Here is a 26,009-nt window from a genome sequence, read left to right as displayed (position 1 = left end):
TCCCGCGGACATGTCGTCGCTCGGCGCCGGTCCTTCCAGCTCCGATGGAGGAGAAGAAGTTCCCGCAGAATCAGCCGGCGGCATCTTGCCGGGTCTTCACGAGCTGCACCGCCTGCTGGGCTCCGGGGACCCCGGGTCTTGTGAGGCGGCGCTCGGCCTGCTGCGCAGCCTGGGAGAGGAGTGTGTGATCAGTGCGCCGGGGAGCAGCGTGCTGGGTGCGTGCACTGCCGGAGCTACTGCAGCCAGGGGTTCTAGTCCCAGCATGCCCACACCAGTGCACTGCAGCCGGGGACTCTTGTGGAACTACTAGTCCCAGCAGGCTTACACTAGTGCACTGCAGCCGGGGGCTAACTACTTGTGCCAGCATGCCTGCACTAGTGCACTGCCGGGGACGCTTGAGGAATTACTAGTCTCAACATGTCTGCACTAGTGTATTGCTGGAGACTCTTGTGGAACTACTAGTCCCAGCATGCCCGCACTAGTGTATTGCTGGGGCTGCAGTTCCACAACAGTTTAAACCGGGATTATATGCTGTCGGGTGACTTTTCCTACCCGGTAGATGTCTTCCTTCCTATATACACCCCACATGAGAGAAGTTATACAACTTCCTGCTTCCTTTCAACCTCTGCTTGCTGTCAGTGAATAGCATTCTTGCTTACATGCAGCTAAGCTACATACATGTTCAGTGCAGATCTCTCCTGCGCTGATAGTTTGCTACAATGTATCGCCCCGGAGTACATGATGCCACTTGGGCTCATTCACATCAGTGTTGGGATTTTACATTAAATAGATCACTTTAAAAAAAAAAAAAATAGAACGGAACAGACCGCAAAACGGACACGAACGGACGTCGGAGTGTCTGTTTTATTTTAATTTTCTTATGGATCTGGTAAATTGATCAGTTAAAAAAATGGGCCTTTTCTGCTCGTTTGTTTTTAAAGCATCTGTTTTGTTCTCTCTTCTTTCTAACCTTCCGTTTTTAAGTCGATACGAGCGATCAGTCGTGCGCAACAAGAACAGACGGAAGCCCTTCCTGTTATGTATTGACTATAACCTGAAAATAAGGATCCGCTCGAGTTCCATTTCCTTACATTTCGGCTGTCCTCACACAGGCGGGTGGTATTGAGCGTTGAAACTCGGCCCGTTTTCGTGTTACAACCGCCTTGCAGGAGTAGTAGGGATCGCAGAGTGTTTCCGGTTGTTTTCAATGGGCAAACCTCACGTCGCACTCGCGTGCATCTCAACGCCGTGCGATGTGAGCCAGCCCCATTGAAAACAATGGGCGATGCATGGCGATCCGAGGGAACGCCCAAAAATAGGATGTTCCCATATTATTTCCCGCACTATGATGCTGGAAAAATATCGCTGGTGTGTATGACCCCCAAGGAAAACACAATGAGTACATTATTAAGTTGGCAAGCCACTCAGAAGACTGAAGGAATGCAAATGGAACGAATTCTGAGTGGTCGAACGATAGTTTTTATGCGGGCTAAAATCCAGCGCTGAATGACAACTGAACGAATAGTGCACGACTGCCCGCGTGTACATGGAACAATTATTACTGACTTTCGGCTGTTTGGACGAATTTTTAGCAATAATTGTTGCATGTAAAAGGGCCTTAACTGACCAGCACTGTAGCTCCACCCACAACCCAAAGCTCCTACAACTTACTAGCACCAACCTCCCTCACTCTGCCAGAGAAAGCCTTCCAGAGACTGCCATTTGTTTTCCGGACCCAGAGGTCTGCAAAACAAATCCACATGCTTTAATTCAGCTGCGGACGCCCATGCTTTCCTATGGGTGGCTTGATTTGCGGATCTTCCACGAATCAGATCCACCCATGGACATTGGGCCTAGGGCCTCATGTATACGGGCACACACAGGTTCTGAGTGTGGAATCCTGTATGGGATTCCAGCCGTGCCTGTGGACAGGCAAAAAGTACATTTACTCATCTGTCCGGACACAGCGCTGGTTTCCTCCATCGCGGCTTGATCTTCTTTCTTCTGCACGTCGGATGTGCTTGGCATGCCGGCCAGCGTGCCATGCACATGCACTGTGCCTTTTTTTAAAAATCTGCTTTCCCGCGGATCCACAGCACATCCACAGTGTAAGTTGCGGGCGTGCTGCGGACCGGACGGCTTCTATTGACTTAATTGGAAGCCGTCCCTGTAGCATCTGCAGAAAAATGGAGCATGCCGCGGTTCGCTCCCTGCGTCCCATCCGCATGCGGGGAAAAAAAGACATCCACAGGTATTTAAATACCTGTGGATTGCCAATGATACTCTATGGGCATATTGAACTGCGGATCATCCGCGCAGATTCCACAATTCACTTATGCCCGTGGACATGAGGCCTCACAGTCTGCTGTTGCGTTTACTGCAGAAGTGATGCATGTAACAGCGGCAGATTGGCGGCTGCACAGGACAGCAAAGAGGGTTAAGAGCGGCAGATAAAAGGGACAGGTTGTTGCTAGTTAGCTGTACATCGTAGGTTTCAGAATTTCCATTTTATGCCAAAAAATCCCTTTAATTGTACTCCAGGCTGTCATGGCAGCTGACTGGCACCCTGGTATTAGGGTAAAGAGTCCGCCATCTCCCTGTGTCCAGCTCTATAGATACCGCTGTCAGTAATGATCTACCATGTACATATGTCTGGAAGGGGTTAAAATAGTTCCGCTTGTTCTCTGTTTACTTGGGGCTTATTCACACAGGTGTATTGCGGTTCGTGAACACGCAGATGTCGCGCTCGTGAACGTGCGTTTTACCTGTAAATGCGAGGTGTTTTTCATGCAAAAACACCTCATATAATTTCTCTGGAATTCCGATCCTGCGGCTCCTTTTTCACGCGCTTCACAGGATCGGCAAGTGCTTCCTATTGATTTCAATGGGCGACCTCACATCGCACTCACTTGGGCATCACGATGTGTTTGACTGTCTCATCGAAAACAATGGTGGAACGTTCCAAGGGACACAAAAAAATAAGGACATACAGCAAGTTTCTTTTAACTCGCGGCATAGCTGTGAGGGAAAAAATCACTCTTGTGAATAAGTCCATTCAAAGGAATGGAGCTAATATTTGCGCGTCTCGCAACGCACAACACTCACACGGGAGTCACACCTGTGTGACTGTAGGCTTACATGCTGATTTTGATGTGGTTTTCACCCGTTGCATTGTAAATCTGTGGCAAAAAATCTGCACCACATAGAGGCCTAGAACCTGCTGTGGATTTTTATCCGCTGTTCTTCACTTTACTGTCGTCACTTGTGAACCTTTTTCTTCTTTTTCTAGCTTTGAACACCTCGCTGGTCTTCTCCAAGGATTATGGCCTGCTCCTGCTCATCCACAGATCCCTCAGCGTGGAGGAAGTAAGTTGCTTGCAAATAATACACTTTGACTTTTCAGTTATACAGAACCTCAATTTTTTTTGGTGAAAACTTGCCCAAGTTGTAGCTGAGTAAAAACATTAAAGAGTTTTTGAGTCCAAAAATGTGGCTGCTTTCTACCGCTAAACAGCCCCATTCCTCTGTGTGGGTTGCATCTGGGATTGCAGCCAGCTCTATTAAAGTGAATGGTGCAGGCTGCAATACCAGGTGCAACCTGTAGACAGGTGTGGTGCTGTTCTGGACAGATGGTAGTCTTGTTTTTCTAACCCTGGGCAATCCCTTTAATCAGCTGGTGTCTGAGGACTGTCAAGAAGTTTAATTAGGACTTAATTAACGGACTTGAGTTACGCGGGATGACTATTGCTCAAAATTCGTTCAAACGAAAGAAAATGAGTGATAATCATCCTGCGTAAATGCAGAAAAATAATTTACTACTCATTTTTGGTTATTGCTGACTTTCAGACAGCATAACAAACATAGCTGGATCGCTGCGTGTAAAGACTCCCCACTCAGCGAGTAGCCTGCAATCCAGCAGTGTTTTCTGTCTATCTAAACGCTCTGCACAAGCGCCAAAGACCTTAGCGGTGACGTCAGCGCTCGTGCAGTCGTTGAGAGCACTTTTGCAGGGATTTATCCTTGCTGTGAGTAATGCATGAGAGTTTCCCACAGGTTTGTAGACACTCTGGGTCGCCATACTGTATATCCGTGAAGCACTGCATTCTGCCTTAGAAACAATGCTTTTAGTGGAGAATACCTCCACAATAAGGCACTCCTTCTTCTTCACATTCATTCAGATTCTGTGAATTAAACCGGTCTCATACGAGCTTATCTCGAAGCATGTATTCTGTAAGATATACGCTCGCGTGCCGCAGCCAGTACGCAGTGACATTGCATACTGGCTGCTTGCTGCCCATCGCCATGTACTATCTTGGTGTGTATGTGCGCGTAATACGCGCCAAGATAGAACATGCTGCGATTTTTCTTGCCCGCATAATTTACACAATCCGTGTGTGTGGCAACATGGCCGCCTATGGGATATTGGTACAGCATATTACACATGCAAAACCCATGCAATAATACGCTATTACCATACGCTCGTGTGAGACACCACTTAGTGAGAAGAGAACCTCTGATTGTAGGGACAATATCCCCCTTAGCAGTGTATATGCCGTGTATTGCAGAGCTGAACAATGCAGGATGGGAATGGGTCCTTGCCTAAAGTTTCATGTTTGAGCTCTATTCACCTGCTTCTCTAATATGATTTCTATTCCACTTTAGTATCGAGACTGTCGAGAGGAAGCATTAAAATTCCTGTGCATCTTTCTTGAGAAGATAGACCAGCGTGCACAACCACATGCCTTAGAGATCAAGGTAAGGTCTTAAAGGGGTTGTCCCACGAAACAAAGTTGGGGTATACACTTCTGTATGGCCATATTAATGCACTTTGTAATGTACATTGTGCATTAATTATGAGCCATACAGAAGTTATTCACTTACCTGTTCCGTTGCTGGCGTCCCCGTCTCCATGGTGTTGTCTAATTTTCAGTGTCTAATCGCCCGATTAGACGCGCTTGCGCAGTCCGGTCTTCTCCGTGTTGAATGGGGCTGCTCGTGCTGGAGAGCGCTCCTCGTAGCTCCGCCCCGTCACGTGTGCCGATTCAAGCCAATCAGGAGGCTGGAATCGGCAATGGACCGCACAGAATCCTGCGGTCCACCGAGGGTGAAGATCCCGGCGGCCATCTTCGCAAGGTAAGTAAGAAGTCATCGGAGCGCGAGGATTCGGGTAAGTACTATCCGGTTTTTATTTTAAACCCCTGCATCGGGTTTGTCTCGCGCCGAACGGGGGGGCTATTGAAAAAAAAAACAAACCCGTTTTGGCGCGGGACAACCCCTTTAAGTCTAGTTTATAAACAGAAACCACAAGTGTGATGGGGCCTGAGGCCGGTCTCACATGACCGGATTTGAATTGTGGATTCCGTGGTTTCTGTCCATCCCGGTGTTACACGGTAGCTCGCAGGCAATCGATTGCATTGCTTTTTATGCAGTTCTGATCACATTAGCGTGTCGCAATTGCATAATCTGCGAGTGGGAAAAAAAAAGTAGCGTGTTTTTATTTTACTGCGACATAGAGCCCATTGTTCTCTATGGTCACATATATCCCCAATTGCATATGGGCTGCGGGTATACGCATCATTGCTAAGCGAGGGTGCGGGAAATATAAACAAAGAAAACAGGTGTACAGCTCATGACCACCTGTGTGAGTACGCGGCTATGCGCCGCCATACGTGGCTTTACGCAACCGGGCTCACACCTGTAAACCGCTGCAGGAGTCTCGGTGTCGGCTTATGGCCGTGTGAGCGCAGTCTTAGTTGGTTATTAAGGATGAGCGAGTATACTCGCTAAGGCACTACTCGTCCGAGTAATCTGCTTTAGCCGAGTATCTCCCCGCTCGTCCATAAAGATTCGGGGACCGCTGCGGCTGACAGGTGAGTCGCGGCGGGGAGCAGGGGAGAGCGGGTGGGAGAGAGGGAGAGAGAGATCTCCCCTCCGTTCCTCCCGGCTCTCCCCTGCAGCTCCCCCGAATCTTTAAGGACGAGCAGGGAGATGCTCGTCTAAGGCACATTACTCGGACGAGTAGTGCCTTAGCGAGTATAATCGCTCATCCTTATTGGTTATCCTTCTGTAACTGATTCCTGTTTTATTTTTCCATCAGAGAATATGCCTTGCAGTATACACAAAAGAAAAATATGCGAAGTGTAAAGTAGCCGCTCTAGATCTTCTAATTAAGGTAACTATAAGTGCTGAATGGCAGAATAATTATAAATACACTGCGCTTTCGTATTGCGGTGTAGTAATGTGTGGGACAATGATTTTATCTTCATTCTTGCCTCTGTGTGTGCCATCTATTACCAAGTATAATTGAACTGGATCATATTTTCCTCCAGCAGGTTTCGGGGTATTCTGTAGCTTCCAAATTGTATAGTGTGCACACATCATCGACCAGATCAGACACAAGTGATCAGTCTCATGTCCAAAATGGCTCTCTGGGCAGGAACGTCCAGACAGCCTCTTTTATTGAAAGACATAACAACTGCCCTTTATGGGCGTTTAACAGATTACATCAGTAACATATATATATTCTTATTTGCTGGGTTATATAGAATTCCCCGCCTCCCCCTCTCCCCACCTCTCTCAAGTAGGAGCCTTTGTCTTAAAGGGGTTGTCCCGCGGCAGCAAGTGGGTCTATACACTTCTGTATGGCCATATTAATGCACTTTGTAATGTACATTGTGCATTAATTATGAGCCATACAGAAGTTATAAAAAGTTTTATACTTACCTGCTCCGTTGCTGGCGTCCTCGTCTCCATGGTGCCGACTAATTTTCGCCCTCCGATGGCCAAATTAGCCGCGCTTGCGCAGTCCGGGTCTTCTCCTGTCTTCTATGGAGCCGCTCGTGCAGAATGCAGGCTCCGTGTAGCTCCGCCCTGTCACGTGCCGATTCCAGCCAATCAGGAGGCTGGAATCGGCAATGGACCGCACAGAAGAGCTGCGGTCCACGGAGACAGAGGATCCCGGCGGCCATCTTCAGCGGTAAGTATTGAAGTCACCGGAGCGCGGGGATTAAGGTAAGCGCTCCGGTAAGCTTTCTTTACCTCCCTGCATCGGGGTTGTCTCGCGCCGACCGGGGGGGGGGGGGTTGAAAAAAAAAAAAAACCGTTTCGGCGCGGGACAACCCCTTTAACAACATGTGGTCAAAACTGAAACTGAAAGTATCTCTTTGTTGGAGAAGTTTCTGTGTGGGGGATGGGAAAGGACTGGGGAAACACTCAGTATTGAATACAGGTATACATGTAGTACTAAGACTTTTAACTCTCAGAGGCTGCTTGTGGAACATATATATATATATATATTAGGCTAACATTATACCACACATCTTTCACCATGCCATTGTCCAGCAATTACTATAATGAAATTATGCAGTCATTAGCCTCTAAGAGTTAGTCACTACAGCTGCGTAATACATCTAGTTTAGTACAAATCAATAGACATTTTACACTGACTAATTATCATGTCTATCACAATCCCCCCTTAAAATGTCTATCCTCTAACTCTTCCCGTCAAATTTTCATAGTTCTTTGCGTGTGAGCCTATAATCGGAGCGCGTTGAAGGTTCGATTTAGGGTCTTCAAGGGGGTGTAGGGGGTGCGTCTTTACCCGCGGGTCACGTGTCGTCTGGGATGTAGGTACAAGAAGTCTCCCCTATCATCTTACAGACAGTCCCCTTTTTAGCTAAAATCATATCTAAGGCCATTCTATTTTGAAAAGTCATAGTCGAGGTAGGTCCTATTGGTCGACTAGTCCCTACAAGGCATCTTTAGTATAATTTATAAACTGCTGCTAATTCTAATAAACATAATTAATCCAGTCAACATTTTATTTACCATAATGATCAGGAAAATGGACTTGAATCTAGCTTTAACTTGGTCTCTAATTTTTAAAACTCGTCAGGTACCCCCCCTTGGCTGTCCTATGACGTCAGTGTACACGTGTAGATCAAAACGACCACCAGGAGTCTCTCTTCTCGCTCTAGTATAATGTTACAATACTAGTAGTGTGCACAGGTATGCACGGCGTGGGACTCCCTAATCTTCACCCACACCAATGTCCCTCCTGGAGATAGCCCCGAAGGTGGACACGTCCAGGCCGCCGACACTGACCCTACACTACCTAGTGACAAGACTGGAAGGAACCACCGTACCTATGCGGAAAATAAGGATAGACCAACATGACAGGATAACCACAAAACACAGACAGAGTTGGATCGAGATAAAGTAACTATTGGGGGTAACCTCATTATCCTCAACATTACCTGACAGGATGTGGAGGGGCATAAGGGCTTTTGCTAAGGCGCACACTCCCCTGTCCAATTACCTTCCAGACGGGTCCTCAACCTCATGTCTCCACAAAGCCAGTAAACGTCTCCTAAGGACTGGACCTGATTCTGCATCCATTCCCCTCCTATCGTACCGTAGGAGGAGCAATACCCGTTAATGAGTTCCCCAAAAATCTCCCTCCACCCTGCCCATTTGCCTGACAGGTGTAGTTTCCAGGGTAGTCAGTAATACTCTCTCTCCAGTGCAAAACACTTAAGTAGTTATAGAGTATTCCTTTTTCCACTTCTCACTGGTGGAAGTGCTTGTGAAGAGACTAAGAAACCACTCTTCAGCATCTACAGGGAGATTTAGGGGGACCATCCCCGAATGTGGTCGGGCACTACCGCACACGTAACCAATTAGACTTGTTGCTCCTGTTAGCGTTGTACCTCATCAACTCCAACCAGAGATTCTGGTCAGAGTAGCCAGTCGCTACTGTCAAGATGTCCTCAAAGGTAGGGTCTAGAGATGAGTGAACGTACTCGTTTCGAGTACTTACGCACCCGAGTACCGCCATTTTCGAGTACTTCAGTACTCGGGTGAAAAGATTCGGGGGGCGCCGGGGGGCGGGGAGAGGCGTGGCGGTGCGGGGGGTAGCAGCGGGGAACGGGGGAGCCCTCTCTCTCTCCCTCGCCCCCCCCGAATTTTTTCGCCCGAGTACGGAAGTACTCGGAAATCGCGGTATTCGGGCGAAAAAGGGGCGTGGCCGAGCACGTTCGCTCATCTCTAGTAGGGTCGCCTATGATCATGTTCGTCAAGGTCTTTATCTTACGGCGGAGGGGGTTAATTATGGGCACGGGACTAAGTGAAGGCTTCCATTCGGGTGCATCTACCATATCCCTTATTTTAAACTTCCCTAAGGGATCTGTCCTCCCGTACCTGTATGTACCCAGACTGTAAGTCCCCCCATCTCCCGGGCTTGGATCTCCCATGGTTAGTGTAAAAACCGCATTAAAACCAAGCAACATACTAAGCTCAGCCTTCCAATACCTGCTGTCCTTATTATTCTCAAGGAGGGTTATACGACTAATTAGGGATTTTCCGCTCTTATCTTTCTTATTTAAGGCACTTCGCGGTTTATAGGACCAGTCTATTCCTGTGTTACATCCCACTAATCCCCAATAACGGCAGTCTTCTCCCCAGACGTTATCAGTGGTGCAAACATATTATATTCCCCGGGTATATAAGTCATATAACCAGCTGGACTGAGCTAAATCTGGCCTGCGGTGGGATCTTGCGCCTAGACACAGGACCACAGTACAATAGTCGAAGGGATATGCGGCTACTTGAGCATTGGACGAGTTATACCAGAAGGTAACCATACCCTCATATTCTTCCGACTAAGAATTCCAGTTGCCACCCTCCTCTCTCACTAGCCCTAACCAGAGTAATGTCCTTGGCACAACTAAGACTGGTCTCCCGGATCTGAAGCTTTCTTACAGTATGAAGCATGGATCCATGTAAGTCTTTCGGCTAGTTTCACAGCTGTGGCAGTAGTCAGAAGCACCTGGTAGGGACCATCAAATCGGGGCTCAAGAGGGTGCTTCCTGAGGAACTTCTTGACGCACACCCAATCCCCAGGCTGCAAGATATGTGTCCCAGTGTCTGCCTCTGAGTCTGGAAGAGAACACCTGTGCGTAGGCTTTGGTTAGTTCTTTAACAACGGAAATCACATACTTAGTCAACACATCAGATTGTAATTGTAACTACTGAGGATAGTAGCAACCTAGCCTTGGGGCTAGCCCAAACAATCTCGTAGGGAGATAATGCATGATCCCCCTGGGTTCATATCTAACACTGAATAGGGCTATTGGATGACCGTCTTTTCAAAATGGCGTCATTTTTAAGTATCTTACTTTTTAGCGTGCCACTAAGTCTCTCCACCTTTCCACTACTCTAAAGGTGGTAGAGTATGTAAAAGGCCTGGGATACACCCAGAGCTGACATGACATGTTACATTCACCTGCGAGGTTTATACCTCTGTCTGACTCTGAATCACTTCTGGTACCCCATATTCACAGTTTACCTCGTTCATGAGCTTCTTTGCGGTTACCTACTTGTTTGCCTTGGTAACAGGGTCGGACTCCAACCTGCAAAGACATCAACAACAACAAGCACGTATTCATACTTCCCAACAAGTGGGAGCTGAACGTAGTCAATTTGCAATCCCTAAAATGGGTAGAGTGGTCCCGGCAAGTGTGATGTGGCAAATTTACTTCTGCCCTGACTCACCTATGGCATAGATCATGCTAAACTGGACAAATAATGCAGCAGCTACAGAGAACCCAGAAGTCGCCCGTCCTCTTTCAAGCGTCGTCGTCATTGCTGCTTTACTAGGTGGGTCTTTCCGTCCATCAGTTGGGCCATTGGGGATACAGGAACTGTGGTGGGCAAGTGCTGTTGACTGTTCACCATACACTGTCCTGTTTCTGCTGCTCCCATATTAGTCCATTTATCCTTTCCTTCCTTGCTGGCTTGTAACTGTAAAGTCTTTAGCATATCAAAGTCCAAATTTTGTCAATGTCCAAAGTTTTTACCACTGACTCATGCTGTCAGTATCTTTCTTCTTTCTTCCACGGCTTGAGGGCCGCTGCCTTTGCTGTGCTGTTGGCAAGGGTGTCGTCTCTCGCTTCTCCAGTGTAGGAATCGGTGCGAACTCTCAACTTTGTCAGGTAGAAGTAGGGCCTCCATGAGACTCTGCACCGCTGCACCATTCTCAATTGGTTGTCCTGCTAAGGTAAAAACTGTCTGGCCTTCCATATTGGGCCGTAATCATGAGCTATGCCAGATGTATACCAGGAGTCAGTGTAAAGGGTTGCCGTCTTACCTCTCGCCACTCTACTCGCCTCAGTGAGGGCCTGCAGTTCCGCTTCTTGTGCTGAGACATGCGGAGGCAGAGCTTCTGCTTCTAGGACATCTTGTTGTGTGACCACTGCATATCCGATGTGGAGTCGTCAATCCTCACCCTGGTACCATCTGCAAAAAGCTCAACATATGCATCGTCAACAGAGGTTCCGGTAACTGTTTGCATACCTGCAGTTTCTTACTGTATTAGTACTAAATAATCGTGTTGATGTTCTATTTCACATGGCTCGGAATCTTGTAGCACAAAATCATTTATTTCCTTTTTATCTTATTTCATTTATTTATTTTTTTTAAACCCAATAGCTGATCTACAACACCTAGCTCATCTATGACCCAGATCACCTATGCCTCCCCCCTTTTGAACCAGAATACTCAATGGAAAAAGAGTAATCGCGTTCAAACTAGTACAACGTTGAAAAAGGAAACCAAGAGGCACAAAAACAAGCACTTTGTAGGTCATGGTGACATTGTATGCAACGAAGTCTGAGCGAAAATCTCCTTTAGATTTTTTTTTTTCCCTTCATGTTGCAGTAAGCATTTTTTAACACAAGGGGGCGCAACACAAGCAAAATTTACAATCACCCAGTGTAATAGTATTTCAAGGAACGTCAATGTTTAACTTTCACTCTCCTGTCGGAATATAATGATAGCTTCAGTGTAGACTGACACTAGAATATACAAAAGACTTAAAGGGGTTGTCCCGCGCCGAAACGTTTTTTTTTTTTTTTTTCAATAGCCCCCCCGTTCGGCACGAGACAAACCCGATGCATGTGTTGAAAAAAAAAAACGGATAGTACTTACCCGAATCCCCGTGCTCCGGTGACTTCTTACTTACCTTGCGAAGATGGCCGCCGGGATCTTCACCCTCGGTGGACCGCAGGTCTTCTGTGCGGTCCATTGCCGATTCCAGCCTCCTGATTGGCTGGAATCGGCACACGGGGCGGAGCTACGAGGAGCAGCCCTCCAGCACGAGCAGCCCCATTCAACACGGAGAAGACCGGACTGTGCAAGCGCGTCTAATCGGGCGATTAGACGCTGAAAATTAGACGGCACCATGGAGACGGGGACGCTAGCAACGGAACAGGTAAGTGAATAACTTCTGCTTGGCTCATAATTAATGCATAATGTACATTACAAAGTGCATTAATATGGCCATACAGAAGTGTATACCCCAACTTTGTTTCGCGGGACAACCCCTTTAAGGAAAAAACTAAAGAATACGGATGAATTGACATCCTATTCTGAGCAATTCAGTCCCTCTTTCTCACATAACTAAAATTACTTCATCAAATTGCGTGAAAAAGTTTGCTGGGTGACTATAGGGAAATTATTCCATCTATAGGAGCCTTCCTTAACCTCATCTGTCTGAACATCCATTGGAGAAGCAGGCAGTGGAAAACAGAGCCCCTGGGAACACACCATGAGAAGGCGTCCCCTTTCATGGGTCCCTGGCCTCTGTCCCCCATGCATCAACTCCAATCTTCCATACACTATAAACCAGCTTAGTCATCTAATATGTCCCAAGCTGCATCTTCACAAAGGTTTGTTTCCCTCAACTTATCACACATCCAAGGTGGCCACATTTTGGAGTGTAACAAAGTCTGGTCAAACAAAACCTTACATCAGACAATCATGATGTTAGCACTGGATACAGTGGCATTGGGGAATGTAGGCCTCCAAAGTGCAGCAAAATGGCCGCCAGAGGCAGAAAGGGGCGGGGCTACAAGTTTCCCAGGTGAGGCAAGATGGCTGCTGGAGGAGGAAGGGGCGGGGCTTAGTCCTATCCCGGATTGAAATGGCCGGAAGTAACATCACACACCCTGAAAGTGAGCACATGGGGGGGGGAAGTAATTTCAGGGTGGGGGCAGAGCTCACCACACTTGCTGCAGAAACATTGCAAGTGCGGCTGCCATTATAGGGAGGGGCTGTAGTCAACACAAAGGCATTACATTGTTCATGATTCTCATCTTGAATCTCTTTCCTACATTATACCTTCTCCTAGCAATCTAATACACCTTTCTTTCTGCTTATCTGTCCATAACCCGACATTTCTTTCTGCAACTTTTCCTGATCCTTTTCTTGTAAAACATTTCTACATGTTTTGCATATTCCAAAACATCCTGCACTGATCCCGTATTCTATTCTGCCTGCTTATTCTATCCTATTTGAAATTTCTGAACACAGTAAAACTCCTTTACCAAATTCCACTCATCTCTTCTTATATCCCTGTAAATCAAGGGAACAAACGGGTTAACTGGGAAATGCTTTCAGTGGCTTATCTTCAGCCCACTCTACCCTCCCCCAATAATAAACACTGCACATTCTACCTCTGATTACACACAAAGACTAATGATTATATTCAATTACCAAGAGCTCTGGAAGCTATAATTCTCCGCGTATATACCTTTTCACATATGAGAACATAACACGCTCAATCATACAGGTAAATACACCTTTTTTTTTTTTTTTTTTTAAACCCTGCGTATCCTTTCACATATGAGAGCACATAACACGCTCAATCATACAAGTGCATACGCGTATCATAAATTTTCCTGACCTCACACTAGTTACCTAGGAGTAAGTGTCTCTGGCGCGCTCCCTCAGACTTAAACAGCCATGTCCGCCCTTCTGACACATTAACCCTCACAGAATTTATCTCTTGGTCTTGTATACACAATCTTTAACCGTCTCAGACATATCATACCCAGCATACAGAATACCCCTTAGGCAGGTTAAAACGGTGGGGTTTTTTTCGAGCAGAAAGGACTATATTACCTGCCTTTCATTGATTTATCACTCTGGATTAGACATAGGCAGATTAACAGTTAGAAATCAGCTTGACACAGGTAGATAAAGCAATCTTACCGTGTTCTGTAGATTTTCGGGCCCCTGAGTTCTACGTGTTATCTGCCGATCTCTGTATTTTTCCAGAATGAAAGAAATCAAAAATCTCTACTCGGCCCACCACAGGGACACCAAATTGAACTGGATCATATTTTCCTCCAGCAGGTTTCGGGGTATTCTGTAGCTTCCAAATTGTATAGTGTGCACACATCATCGACCAGATCAGACACAAGTTATCAGTCTCATGTCCAAAATGGCTGTCTGGGCAGGAATGTCCAGACAGCCTCTTTTATTGAAAGACATAACACCTGCCCTTTATGGGCGTTTAACAGATTACATCAGTAACATATATATATTCTTATTTGCTGGGTTATATAGAATTCCCCGCCTCCCCCTCTCCCCACCTCTCTCAAGTAGGAGCCTTTGTCTTAACAACATGTGGTCAAAACTGAAACTGAAAGTATCTCTTTGTTGGAGAAGTTTCTGTGTGGGGGATGGGAAAGGACTGGGGAAACACTCAGTATTGAATACAGGTATACATGTAGTACTAAGACTTTTAACTCTCAGAGGCTGCTTGTGGAACATATATATATATATTAGGCTAACCTTATACCACACATCTTTCACCATGCCATTGTCCAGCAATTACTATAATGAAATTATGCAGTCATTAGCCTCTAAGAGTTAAAGTCACTACAGCTGCGTAATACATCTAGTTTAGTACAAATCAATAGACATTTTACACTGACTAATTATCATGTCTATCACATAATATACTTGCAGTAGAATGAGGCTACTTTTCGTGTTGCTTTTTTGTTTTGGTCATGTTATATAAATAATTATTACTATAAAAGAAATGCATTCTAAATTCACATTAATATAAAAGTGGCCACATTGTTATCCTGCAGAGTTTGACTCTTGCCTCTGTTACCCATACTCGTGTATGTTCAAAGGGTTTGTCTAGGATTTGGAGAAATGGCCCCACTTAAAGTGACCCTCCAGTTTCAGGACAACAATTCTGTCTTGGGACTTGAGAATGGAGGAGATATATTACCTGCACTTGATCTTATCCTCCGTCTCTCCATTGCGCTGGTTCTGGCACTGTTTTTGGATGCCAAAATGGCCACTGCCATTTTCTAACTAGAGTATGCACTGTTCTCTGATTGGCCATTGCTGATCATGTGAGCAGAGCTAGCCAATCACAGAGCAGGTATAGTACATTGGTAGTCTAACACAATGCACTATGAGTTACTACAGTAGGTAGTCTAAAGGCGGTAGCCATCTTGGCTCGCCAATAACTGGATTAGAACTGGCACAGTGGAGGGACGGAGGAGAAGATCAAGTGAAGCATGAAGTAAATTTTCTTGCCCTACCTCCCTGACTTCGAATGAGTGCTGTATCCCAAAAATTTAATCTAGTTAAAAAAAGTAAAAAACAAAGATTCATGCCATTGATATTATAGTGAGTTCTAACCTGTATAGTGTGAAGTGGTTAACCCCTAAAGGATGCAGCCTTTTTTTTTCTTTTCCGTGTTTCCTCCCCACTCTTAAAGAATCTGTGGGTCAGTACAAATACTAAGCTACCAAATATATATATATAATATAAATTTTTTTTTCTATTTTTTTGCTCTACTTTTAGAAATATAAAACAAAAAAAAATTAATTATTTTCTGCCGCCATATTCAGACAGCAATATATATATATATATATATATATATATATATATATATATATATATATATATATATATATTTTTTTTTTTTTTTCCGTTGTCAGAATTGTGCAATGGCTCATTTTTGTGGTACGTCCTGTTGTTATTATTGGTACCATTTTGGAGTTCATATGACTTTTTGATTGCTTCTTAGTACATTTTGTCTTGAAGACCGGGAGACTTAACTAAGGTCCAATTCTGGTATTAGTTCTTTTGTTTTTTTTTTTCTGATGGCGTTCACTGTGCGGGGTAAATAATGCATTACTTTTATAGGTCAGACTTTTAGGTCACTCACACACAGCGATGGCAAAATGCAGTCGTTTTCACGGCCATCTTCGAACCCAAACTCAAAACAGAACATTTAAATGCTGTCAGAATTTAAAGGGTTAACAGCTGCGATCAGCGGCAGTGCTGATCGAAGCTGTTGCTGGTAGGTGTCAGCTGTAAGAAACAGCCGGCACCTGCATTGTATGGAGTGGAATCGACCCATACAAACACCGAACCTTCATGACTTAACGTACGTCCTGGAGTGTTAAGGGGATAAACATGTCATTGGCAGAGAAAGGGGTTAATATATAAAACGGAATGTATTTTACCCCAGATGTGTAATAACTGTACCTGATGACACATAGTTCTCTGTTCTATCTGCTGTTGTGCCTTCACCTAAAATGTTCTGTACTGAAATAATTATCACCCATAAGCCACTTTCACACGGCCGAGAAAATCGCACGAGATTTGTGTATTGTGAGATGTGTGAACCCTTGGAACGCATCACCCATTGTTTTCAATAGGACAGGAAAACACATTGCACGGCGTCCGATGCAAGGTTTACCATTGGAAACACTTGCCGATCCTCCGACATGGCTGAACGCCATGCCAGAGGATCGCTACCTCCCAGAAGTGATGGGTGGTGTGTTTGACAGAAAGTCGCCTCAGACCTGTGGAAAAATCGCACATTAGTGAGTCCAATATGTGGCTGAGTTTCACAGCCCGATATCGTGCTCTGCCATATGTAGGTAGCCTTATGCAGAGGTTGCTGAAAAAGCTAAGCGAAGGGGATTGCTCTAAAGCTAAAATAAAATTTTTGTTCCTCATGCTATAGTAGTGTTGTATTTTGCACAATGTCTGTATATGCTATGCACAGGAGAATTAATGGGTTAATTTTGGGGGTAAATATTGAGCCAAATACTTAAAAAAAAACAAAAATGAAAAAATAGAAAATGTATATTTTTTTCTTTCCTGTTTCTGGCCTTTTTTCCTCATATTAGATCTCTGGCAATGAAAGAGTCAGATCTGTTTTGCGATTTTTCCAACATTTGCTTTCTTTTATGTCATTTCAGTTATTGCAACTTCTGAAGAAATCTTACAAAATTGAAGAACTTAAGATCTGTGAAATTTTTAATAAATTTTATGGTGAACTTGCTAATAAAAGCAAATTACCAGATACAGGTAATGTGTCACATCTTCAATACATTTACATAAGAGACTTCTTAAGCCCCATTTACGTACAATGATTATTGCTCAAAATTAGTTCAAACGATGGCTTTTGAGCGATGATTGTTGCGTGTAAATGCTACCATCATTTACTCTTTGGCTGAACGATGATTTTTAGGTGAACTTAAAATCCATCCTTCAGTTGGAGAGAGATGGCAGGGACCGCATGCTGTGTTCTCCACGGGAGCAGCTGATTACATTGTATTCAGCTGACAGTTCCTGTCAGACTATGCAAAGACAAAGCAGCTGAGTGCAAAGTCCAGACCACATGCTGGAATTTGCAAACAGCTGCTGGAGGCTCATTTGCACGCAAATGAAGTGGATAGAGTGCTAATGGGCATTAGTACCCATTAGTACTTGATGCATAATGATCTCTAGAGCTAGATCATTTGAAAGATCTGTCTTTGCATGTTAATGAGCCTTTAGCTGACAAGGATACAATCTGATTATAGCTTTTGTCATTGTGTATATGTAACAACGGGTAATCTAAGCCCTTGACAGCCTTATTGATACTAAAATGCTGGCATCTGCAGAATAACTATACTGAACAGAGACTTGAGATTTTTGTAACTAGGTGAGTAAAATTGACATTTGTGGGTCACTCATCTGTCAGGTGTCAATTATGTTATTGCTATTGCCAACTTTAGTCTGATCATATATTGTGTTGCATTCTGGATTCAGTTTTTTTTAATTTCATTTGGGGGTACACTGTGAAACCTGCAAGTCATGATATAAGCATGACCTTACCACAACTTGCATCGCAACTAAAGTGTTTCTCTATGGGAATAAGAAATGCAAGAACTCTGCTGTAAATCTGAAGTGACTGACGCATGAAATAATGCGGTTGTCTTATTTGTTTGCAGCTTTTCCATGTATGTTGCTGTATTCATATTGAATTGTTTTCATTGTACAACTTGGCGTATATAAAAATATGATCATTTTTCATTTGTAGTTGTAGTTTAGCCCGGCCCTTTGACTAGCTTCATTCTTTTTTTAACTTTGTTTTATTTAACACATTGCAAAATCACGGTACAGAGCACATTTGCATGAAAAGAGGAATATTGTACATGGCATTGATTGTAACTGTACAAATATCATGTATACGTAAAGTACACTTATTGCTGAACTGTACCTGTATAAATTGGCAATAAAAAAAAAGGGGGAGAAACATTGCTTTTTGTTTTGTTTTGCTTAGTTTCAAGTCAAACAGTTGAACAACAGTAAAGGGGGGAGAAAGTATCGGAGAGCCCGTGCCGGGCAGCCGCTCAGTACCTGGCAGAAAAATGGGAAATGCATTAAAGATGCGGGTGGAACGTAGGGAGGGATAAGGGGAATCTGAAGTCCCGAGGGGGGAGAGAAGGGGTGGAAACCCGGATAAGACTCATATTGTTGATAAAGTTTGTCGGTTGATGAGCCAGAGGCCCCAAATCTCCTGAAACCTACCCGGGCATCCTCTATTCTTATAGATGATTTTTTCATATGGAGTGACATCGTTTATTAGCTTTATCCATTGTGATAGTAGGGGTGGGTCTGCAGCCATCCAGTGCAGTACCACCACTTTGCGGGCCAGAAACAGTATTTTCCTGAGGAAGGTGCGTGTGTATTTGGGCCATTGATCTTCCGGCAGTAGGCCGAATAGAATTACTTTGGGGTCCATTGATATGTTAAATGGGGGTAGTAAAAGTGCGTTTGTAAAGGTTGCAATGTCGGACCAGAAATTGTTTACTGGTGGACAGTCCCAGATTAAATGCCAGAAGTTCGCCCCGGGTTGATGGCATCTGTGGCATGAATTTGATGGGGCGTTACCCATTTGGTATAGTCGATTGGGGGTGAGATAAGCTTGATGGATTATATAGAGTTGAATCAATTTATTATTCACGGCGGGCGAGACAGACAAATGGGATTCCATGATGTCTGTCCAATCATCAGTTGTGAGGGATGGGATGGAGATTGTCCATTTATTAAGGACTGGAAGTGGGTGGAGGTTTATTTTGGCTGAAAGTAAGTGTGTATAAAGTGCCGAAATTAAGCCCCTGGGTCCTTGGGATTTAAGGATTCCAATGGTTGGGAAGTTGGATATCTGAGTAGAGTTGGGGGGGAACTGGGTGGTCAGTGCGTGCCTAAGTTGAAAAAATCTGAACAGCTGGAGGTGGGGGGATTGTATTTGATCGCGCAGTTGAGTAAATGTAGGGAATATACCGTCCTTGTATATGTCTTTGAGTGAGGTGACCCCCAAATTCTTCCAGTATTGAGGGTCTGGGACTGACAGCAGAGCCGACAGGCCTGGGTTATCCCAGAGAGGAAGATCGGATACCGTGTCATCAAAACTCTGGATAGATTTTGTCTCTCTCCACACACTCAACGCCAGTTTGTGGATTGGTAATAAATCTGAGGGGTTTGAGCATTCGGGGAACTCCAAATACACCAACAGATTGCCGCCTTTCACTTGATGTTCCAGGTATTGATCTGTGATGGGTTTTACTGTGTTTTGGAACCACGGGCGGATATTGCGGAGTTGACCAGCTAGATAATATAATCTGAGGTCTGGGAGGGACATACCCGCTTGATTCTTGGGTCTCTGCAGTGACGTCAAACTTAGTTTGGGTCTCGATGAGCCCCATATAAATGAGGAGATGTGGGAGTTTAGGGATTGGAAATACCGTTTGGGGACGATCGTAGGCATGTGTTGTAGTATATATAAACATTTCGGTTGTATAGCCATTTTTACTAGGTTTATGCGACCTGCAACTGATAGGGGCAACCCGGACCACTGTTTAAGTTTGTGTCTTATGGTCTCAAATAGAGGGTTAATATTTTCTTCTAGGGCTCTATTATGGCTTCGGGTTATGTTTATCCCAAGGTATTTAAACGTTGATACCACCGCCAGGCCGCATCTAGCCGTTGAGGGGTCTATCACAGGGTTATGGTCCATGTATAGGATCGTGGATTTGGACCAATTGACTTGTAGGCCTGAATATTGGGCAAATTTGTCAATGTGTTGTAGAGCATGGGGGAAGGAGGTCTCTGGATTTGACAAGAACAGGATCGTATCGTCAGCGTAAAGGCCCACCTTGCTCTCCAGGCCACCCCACTTGATTCCGGTTACAGCCGGAGTGGCTCTCAAACGAATCGCCAGCGCCTCTATGGCTATGGCGAATAAAGCCGGGGATAGTGGGCAGCCCTGGCGGGTGCCCCTGGTCAATGAAAATTCGGCTGATGGAATGCCGTTTACAGATACATTGGCGCTTGGGGATTTGTATATTATTTTGATCCAGTGTATGAACTGGGGACCAAAACCGAAGCGGTGAAGGCAAGCCTCCAGAAAGCTCCACTCCAGGGAGTCGAAGGCTTTCATCATGTCCAGTGATGCAAGGGCCCAGGGCATATTAAATTTGGTACCAATCTGAATGGCGGTTTGGACTTTTCTTATGTTGATCGTTGTGGATTTCCCTGGCATGAAGCCGGTCTGGTCTGGATGTATAATAGAAAGAATGACTTGATTTAGTCTAGTTGCTAGGACTTTGGTTAGGATTTTGTAGTCGGCATTGACTAGCGAAATGGGTCGATAGGAGCTACAGTCCAACGGGTTTTTGTTGGGTTTTAGCAATACGATTATAGTGGCTTTATAAAATGAGGGGGGAAGGGAGTTACCTATTTGGGCTTGAAGTAGTGTTTCGTGCAGTAGTGGGGTAAGATGTTCACTATATTTTTGGTATACTTCAATGGGGAGGCCATCTGGGCCTGGGGCTTTGTTCAATGCCATATCTTGGATGGTTTGCTGGACTTCCTCTAGGGAAATAGGGGCCTCTAGAAACGCTATTTGTTCAGCCTCGAGTGTTGGGAATATCAGATCCTGGAGGTAGTTGAGGGAGTCTGAAGTGGTTTTATTAGTAGATGAGCTGTAGAGGTTGGCATAGAATTCTCTAAATCGTTCTGTGATGGACTGGGCGTCGGTGAGCGTCTCGCCTTGTGTGTTTTGAATTTTAAGGATGGTATTAGAGTGGCCCTCCCGCCTGATGAGGTTAGCCAGAAGATGGCTGGATTGGTTCCCCAATTCAAAATAGTATTGTTTGGTGAAGAATAATTTCCGTTTGGTTTTTTCATGGATTTGAATTTTATGCAGGCGGGACATGCCGAGCCATGCTATTTTCTTGGAGTCTGTAGGGTCGGAAATGTATAGTTTTTCTGCCTCCATAGCCCGGGCCTCAATGTCGCGGTCAGACTGGGATGTGGATTTTTTAATATGAGTGATGGTGGATTTAAGACAGCCTCTGAGGTAAGCCTTGAGGGTATCCCATTTCAGGGCATAGTGGGTGTTGTTGTTGTGGACGTCTAGAAAGGTTGATATGTGGGCGGGTGTTTGGTCGTCGGTATCAATAAGTTTAAGCCAGAATGGATGTATTTTCCAGTTAGGGATGATTTTGTTTTGGGGGAATTTAAAGGTTAATAGTATCGGGCAATGGTCCGAGATGCCCCGTGGGCAGTGTGTTATATTGGAGAGATAGATTGCTAGAGATGGGGAGCCGAATATATAGTCAATTCTAGACAGAGTGTTATGTCCCTGGGAGTGGCAGGTGTATTCCTGGGTAGTGGGGTGATTGATGCGCCAGAAATCTAACCATCCCACACTATCAGTAAGCTGTTGCAGAGAGGATTTAGCAGTGGTGGGGGCTGTGGATGGTGTATGGAACCTATCTATATTTAAATCCATTACTTGGTTAAAGTCCCCCATACAGATGACGCTTGCTAGGGGATATTGGTGGGCGAACGCGATGGCCGCTTGTACGGGGTACTGGTTGTTATGGGGTGGGTTATATATACATAAGATGGTGTAGGGCTTAGAGTCTATTTCAGCATATGTAAAAATGAATCTCCCTTCAGGGTCTCTACGGGTGTTAATTGTGTTCCATCTTACTGCTTTGTGAATAAGGAGTGAAACTCCCCTGGAGGAGGAGGTGTGGTAGGAGTGGCTTACCCATTGGACCCAAGGTTTTTTGAGTAGTTCGGCTCTTTCTGTGGTGAGGTGAGTTTCCTGTAAACATACAATGTGAGGATTAAATTGTTTAATGCATGAAAACACAGCTTTACGCTTGGCGGTGGTACCCAAACCTCTCACATTCCAACTAAAACATATTAACGCCATTTAAGTGGTAAAAGAACCCGGTGGTTCACGGGTAGGGCATTTATGAGCGGCAGCAGTTTGCATGTACTAATGGGATAATAGCACCGGCACGGACTCTCCGGGGGTTTAACAAAAACTGAACTGTGATCACATAAACAGTCAACTTGTGACATTCCGTTTAACAATTATAACGGGAATGTCAAGAGGAAATCTTTAAATTACGCTCTATCAAGAGAGTAACGGTTGTTGCTAGAAGGGGAAATTCCTGTGGCCTTAAGGGAAGTGGTGGCCTCGACTGAGACTGGTGGGTTTTGCGTCTTAAGGTCCCAATAAGGGGCTTATTGATTATTAATTGCCCATTGTTCCCAATAGGCCAGGGGAATTACAGAGTAACATTACAAATGAGATTTAAAGTATAGCTACGGCGTGTTCAGGATCCAGCGTCCGCGGATGGTGTAGGATGCATCTGGAGCCACTCCATGGCTTCGGTTGGTGATTGCATAAAGAGGGCTTTCCTGTCCGCTACAATGCGCAGGCGGGCTGGGTAGGCCATGGAGTAAGGGATATTCCTGTCCTTGAATTTTTTCTTGACCTCTATGAAGGTGGCTCTCTGCTTCTGTAGATCCGCAGAAAAATCAGGAAAAATGGAGATCAGCGAATTGTTGTATTTAAGTGGGCCTTTAAGTCTGGCCTGACGCAGTGCGATGTCGCGGTCTCTGCAGTTTAGAATCCTTGCCAAAAAGGGGCGTGGGGGGGCACCCGGGGGTGGAGGTCTAGCCGGGACACGATGGGCTCTCTCTACGGTAAAGGAGGCTGAGAAAATGTCGTTCCCTAGTAAAGACTTTAGCCAGTTCTCTGTGAAAGACTCCGGTTGGGAGCCTTCTGCTCGCTCCGGCAAGCCGATTATCCGTAGGTTGTTACGACGTAGGCGATTTTCTAAGTCATCCATCTTGGACTGGCAAAATTCTGACTGTTTGGTAGCTTTGTGTATTGCTGCTGGGAGTGGTTTCAGGGAGTCTTCAATGCTGGAAACGCGGTCTTCCATCTCGCTCATTCTGCCTCGCATATTTTGTAAGTCCTGTCTCAGCAGGGAGATGTCTGCTTTGATTTCGTCTATTTTGCCCGTGAGGGAGGATTTGCAGATATTAATGGCTTCAAGAAGTTGCCGCATAGTGGGTTCCGGGGGCTGCCCCAGGTCTGTCTCGTTCTCTCTCGCCTGGGTGGTGCGTGCAGGCCGTGGTGTATGTTCAGGTGTCTCTGTCCTGGAGAATTCTTTAAGTTTTTCGGCCGCAGTGCTACCCTTGGCTCGGGTACTCATGTTGAACAAATATTAAACGGGAAGGATAGTTGAAGCTGTCGGAGTATATCTCCGTGGTGTTATTGAGAGAGAATATATAGGGCTGAAAAGGGGCCCTGCTCGTGCTGTTAGTAGAGCTGGGTGTCTTGAAGCTCTCAGCGGCGCCAGCTGGGTACAACCGGCCGAGGGGGTGTGGGCCCTTGATCGTTGTGTAGGGGTCTGGACTACTGACCAGTCGATCTGGCGGGAGATGGTAGTTGAAGAAGGCGTTAGGGCTAGGCCCCAGAGATTTAATGTGGGTCCTGTAGTGGCTCCTGGGGAATGGCCCTCGGGTCCCAAACAGATAGATGGCTTGATGGGTTTATTGTTTCGGCTGCCTTCACATGCGCCGTTTGTCAGGGGCTATCCCGGGTGCACGGGTTTGTGAGGGGTTGCAGTGCTGTCGCTGATTCCCTTTATGGAGTGTTCTGCCAAGGGCCTTATCTGGGGGTGCTCCCAGTATTGGGCGATCCCCTCCTCGAGTGCAGTTTAGGGGATGTCAATCTCCCGGGCAATGACCCCCCCCTGACTTTACTCACTGTTCGCGGTCTCTCAGAGCAGGGGCCCAGCGGTGGATGAGCCTTGCCACGGGTCCCGTGCGTCGGCGGGCAGATCGGCACAATGCAGCGACGCTGCAGCTCCGGTCGGCGTGCTGTCAATCCACTGGGTCCCGTCCGGCAGGAGAAAAAGGTCAGCCCGTGGTGCGCTCAGGGCCCGCCGGGAGCGGGCTCGTCCGGAGCTCCGCCAGCGGGGGCACTACAGGAGGGGTCTCAGCAGCAGGCCAGTAGGTCCCCGGCGCCTCCGCCGCTGAGATGTCTTGTCGGAGACCGGGAGTCCGCACTTCCCGCGGGGGGGGGGGGGGGGGGGGGCCGGGCCGGCGATGTGATGTAGCGTGGTCGCCTGCACCGCTGATGTTCCCGAACCGCTGCACCGCCGGCTCCAGGCACCGGGAGCCGGTCTCTCTGATGTGCCGGGGTCAAGTGTGTATGGAGGTTCTGTCGCGCGGCGCCGCCGGGTCGCGGCCGAGAGTGTCGGCAGGGCGTTGGCTGGCGGTCACCCCGCGCTCCGTCTCGAGTCACCCACCGTCCAGCGGGAACCCAGAGGCGCCGCTGTTTCTTGTTTCGCCGCTGCAGCAGGGTAAATATGTCCTGTCGGTGCCTCAAAGAGGTAAGTGGAGTGCCTTAGGCCAGGATTATTGCAGGATAATAGAGATCCCCTGGGGAGCTACACTTAAGTGCGACCGGCCATCTTGGTCGCAGGCCACGCCCCCGACTGGCTTCATTCTTATGTCAGTTCACAAACAAAAATACTATTATGATGGGTGGCATCATCACTCTACAGACCATACAAGGACTATATTCCTGTTCAGAGGCAGCCAGTGGCAGGAGAAACAATGTTATTGTGATTCTCACATTACAACATCTCTAATTAGCATTGTTATTTTCTTCTCCATCCAGTCCAGACTGACATGACAATTTCTCCTAGACACGATTTGTCTCTAAAGAGGTTGCCACACAGCTGTCTTTTGTCATTTGCTTTTTCATATCCATAATCTCTATAATTAAGATAAATTTTTAATAGTACCACATATGGTTTCCCCTAAATACTGTATAACAGTGCAACTTACAGCGCTCCCTGAGTAATGAACAATGACTCGCACCGTCCCCCTGTATTGAGCAACGATTCATTCTGTGCCCCTGTAGTAAATAATAAACCTTACTGTGCCTTGTAGTAATAAATTGCCATACTGTTCCCTGTAGTAACATATAGCTGTAATATCCTCCATAGTAAAATAATAGTCTCTCCCACAATCCCACTGCGTATTCCATCCACCACTGGGCCTCTTCTGCTTCCTGATGTCCTATGGAATGACACCGCCAATATGATGACATCATTGCGTCACATAGAAAGGCACTGGGCGGTGGTGCAGTGAGCTTGGTGTGACTTTCGATGTTGCTGCCGATAACTGTATCTGCATCCTAAGGACGCAGATACAATTAACATAAAATTCCACCATGGAGGAGCCCAAGCAGCTAAATCACCGTTCCACCCCCAACTCCTCCCCCTGCAGTAGGGAAGGGGACGCCACCTGAGGCAGAGTACCCAACTCGCCTCATAGACAGGGCGCGCCCAGTTATTCCCGTATGCATGCCTTTGAGTGTTTTGTCAAAAGCAGACCCACATTGAGTTGGAAGGAGGCATGGAAATGGGATCCAGTCCTGTTTGGGATATTAATACAGTGCATTCATGAATCTGCTATTTCAAAAATTGCTTGTTTTATGCTTATATATATATATATATATATATATATATATATAT

At 45.9% G+C, this 26,009-nt stretch overlaps 1 protein-coding gene across 1 annotated transcript in view; it reads left to right on the top strand.

The window, feature by feature from the left end:
- PRKDC (protein kinase, DNA-activated, catalytic subunit) overlaps positions 1-26,009 on the top strand; it is a 187,027-nt gene continuing 161,018 nt past the window's right edge. The window contains exons 1-5 of the mRNA XM_066578069.1: positions 1-215; positions 3,290-3,366; positions 4,663-4,755; positions 6,098-6,172; positions 17,079-17,187. Coding sequence (XP_066434166.1) covers positions 11-215; positions 3,290-3,366; positions 4,663-4,755; positions 6,098-6,172; positions 17,079-17,187 — 559 coding nt within the window. The 5' untranslated portion in view covers positions 1-10. The remainder of the gene's footprint in view (positions 216-3,289; positions 3,367-4,662; positions 4,756-6,097; positions 6,173-17,078; positions 17,188-26,009) is intronic.

Source organism: Eleutherodactylus coqui, chromosome 9, assembly GCF_035609145.1.
Source record: "Eleutherodactylus coqui strain aEleCoq1 chromosome 9, aEleCoq1.hap1, whole genome shotgun sequence".
NCBI lineage: Eukaryota > Metazoa > Chordata > Amphibia > Anura > Eleutherodactylidae > Eleutherodactylus > Eleutherodactylus coqui.
This window is presented reverse-complemented; position numbering and strand designations above follow the sequence as displayed.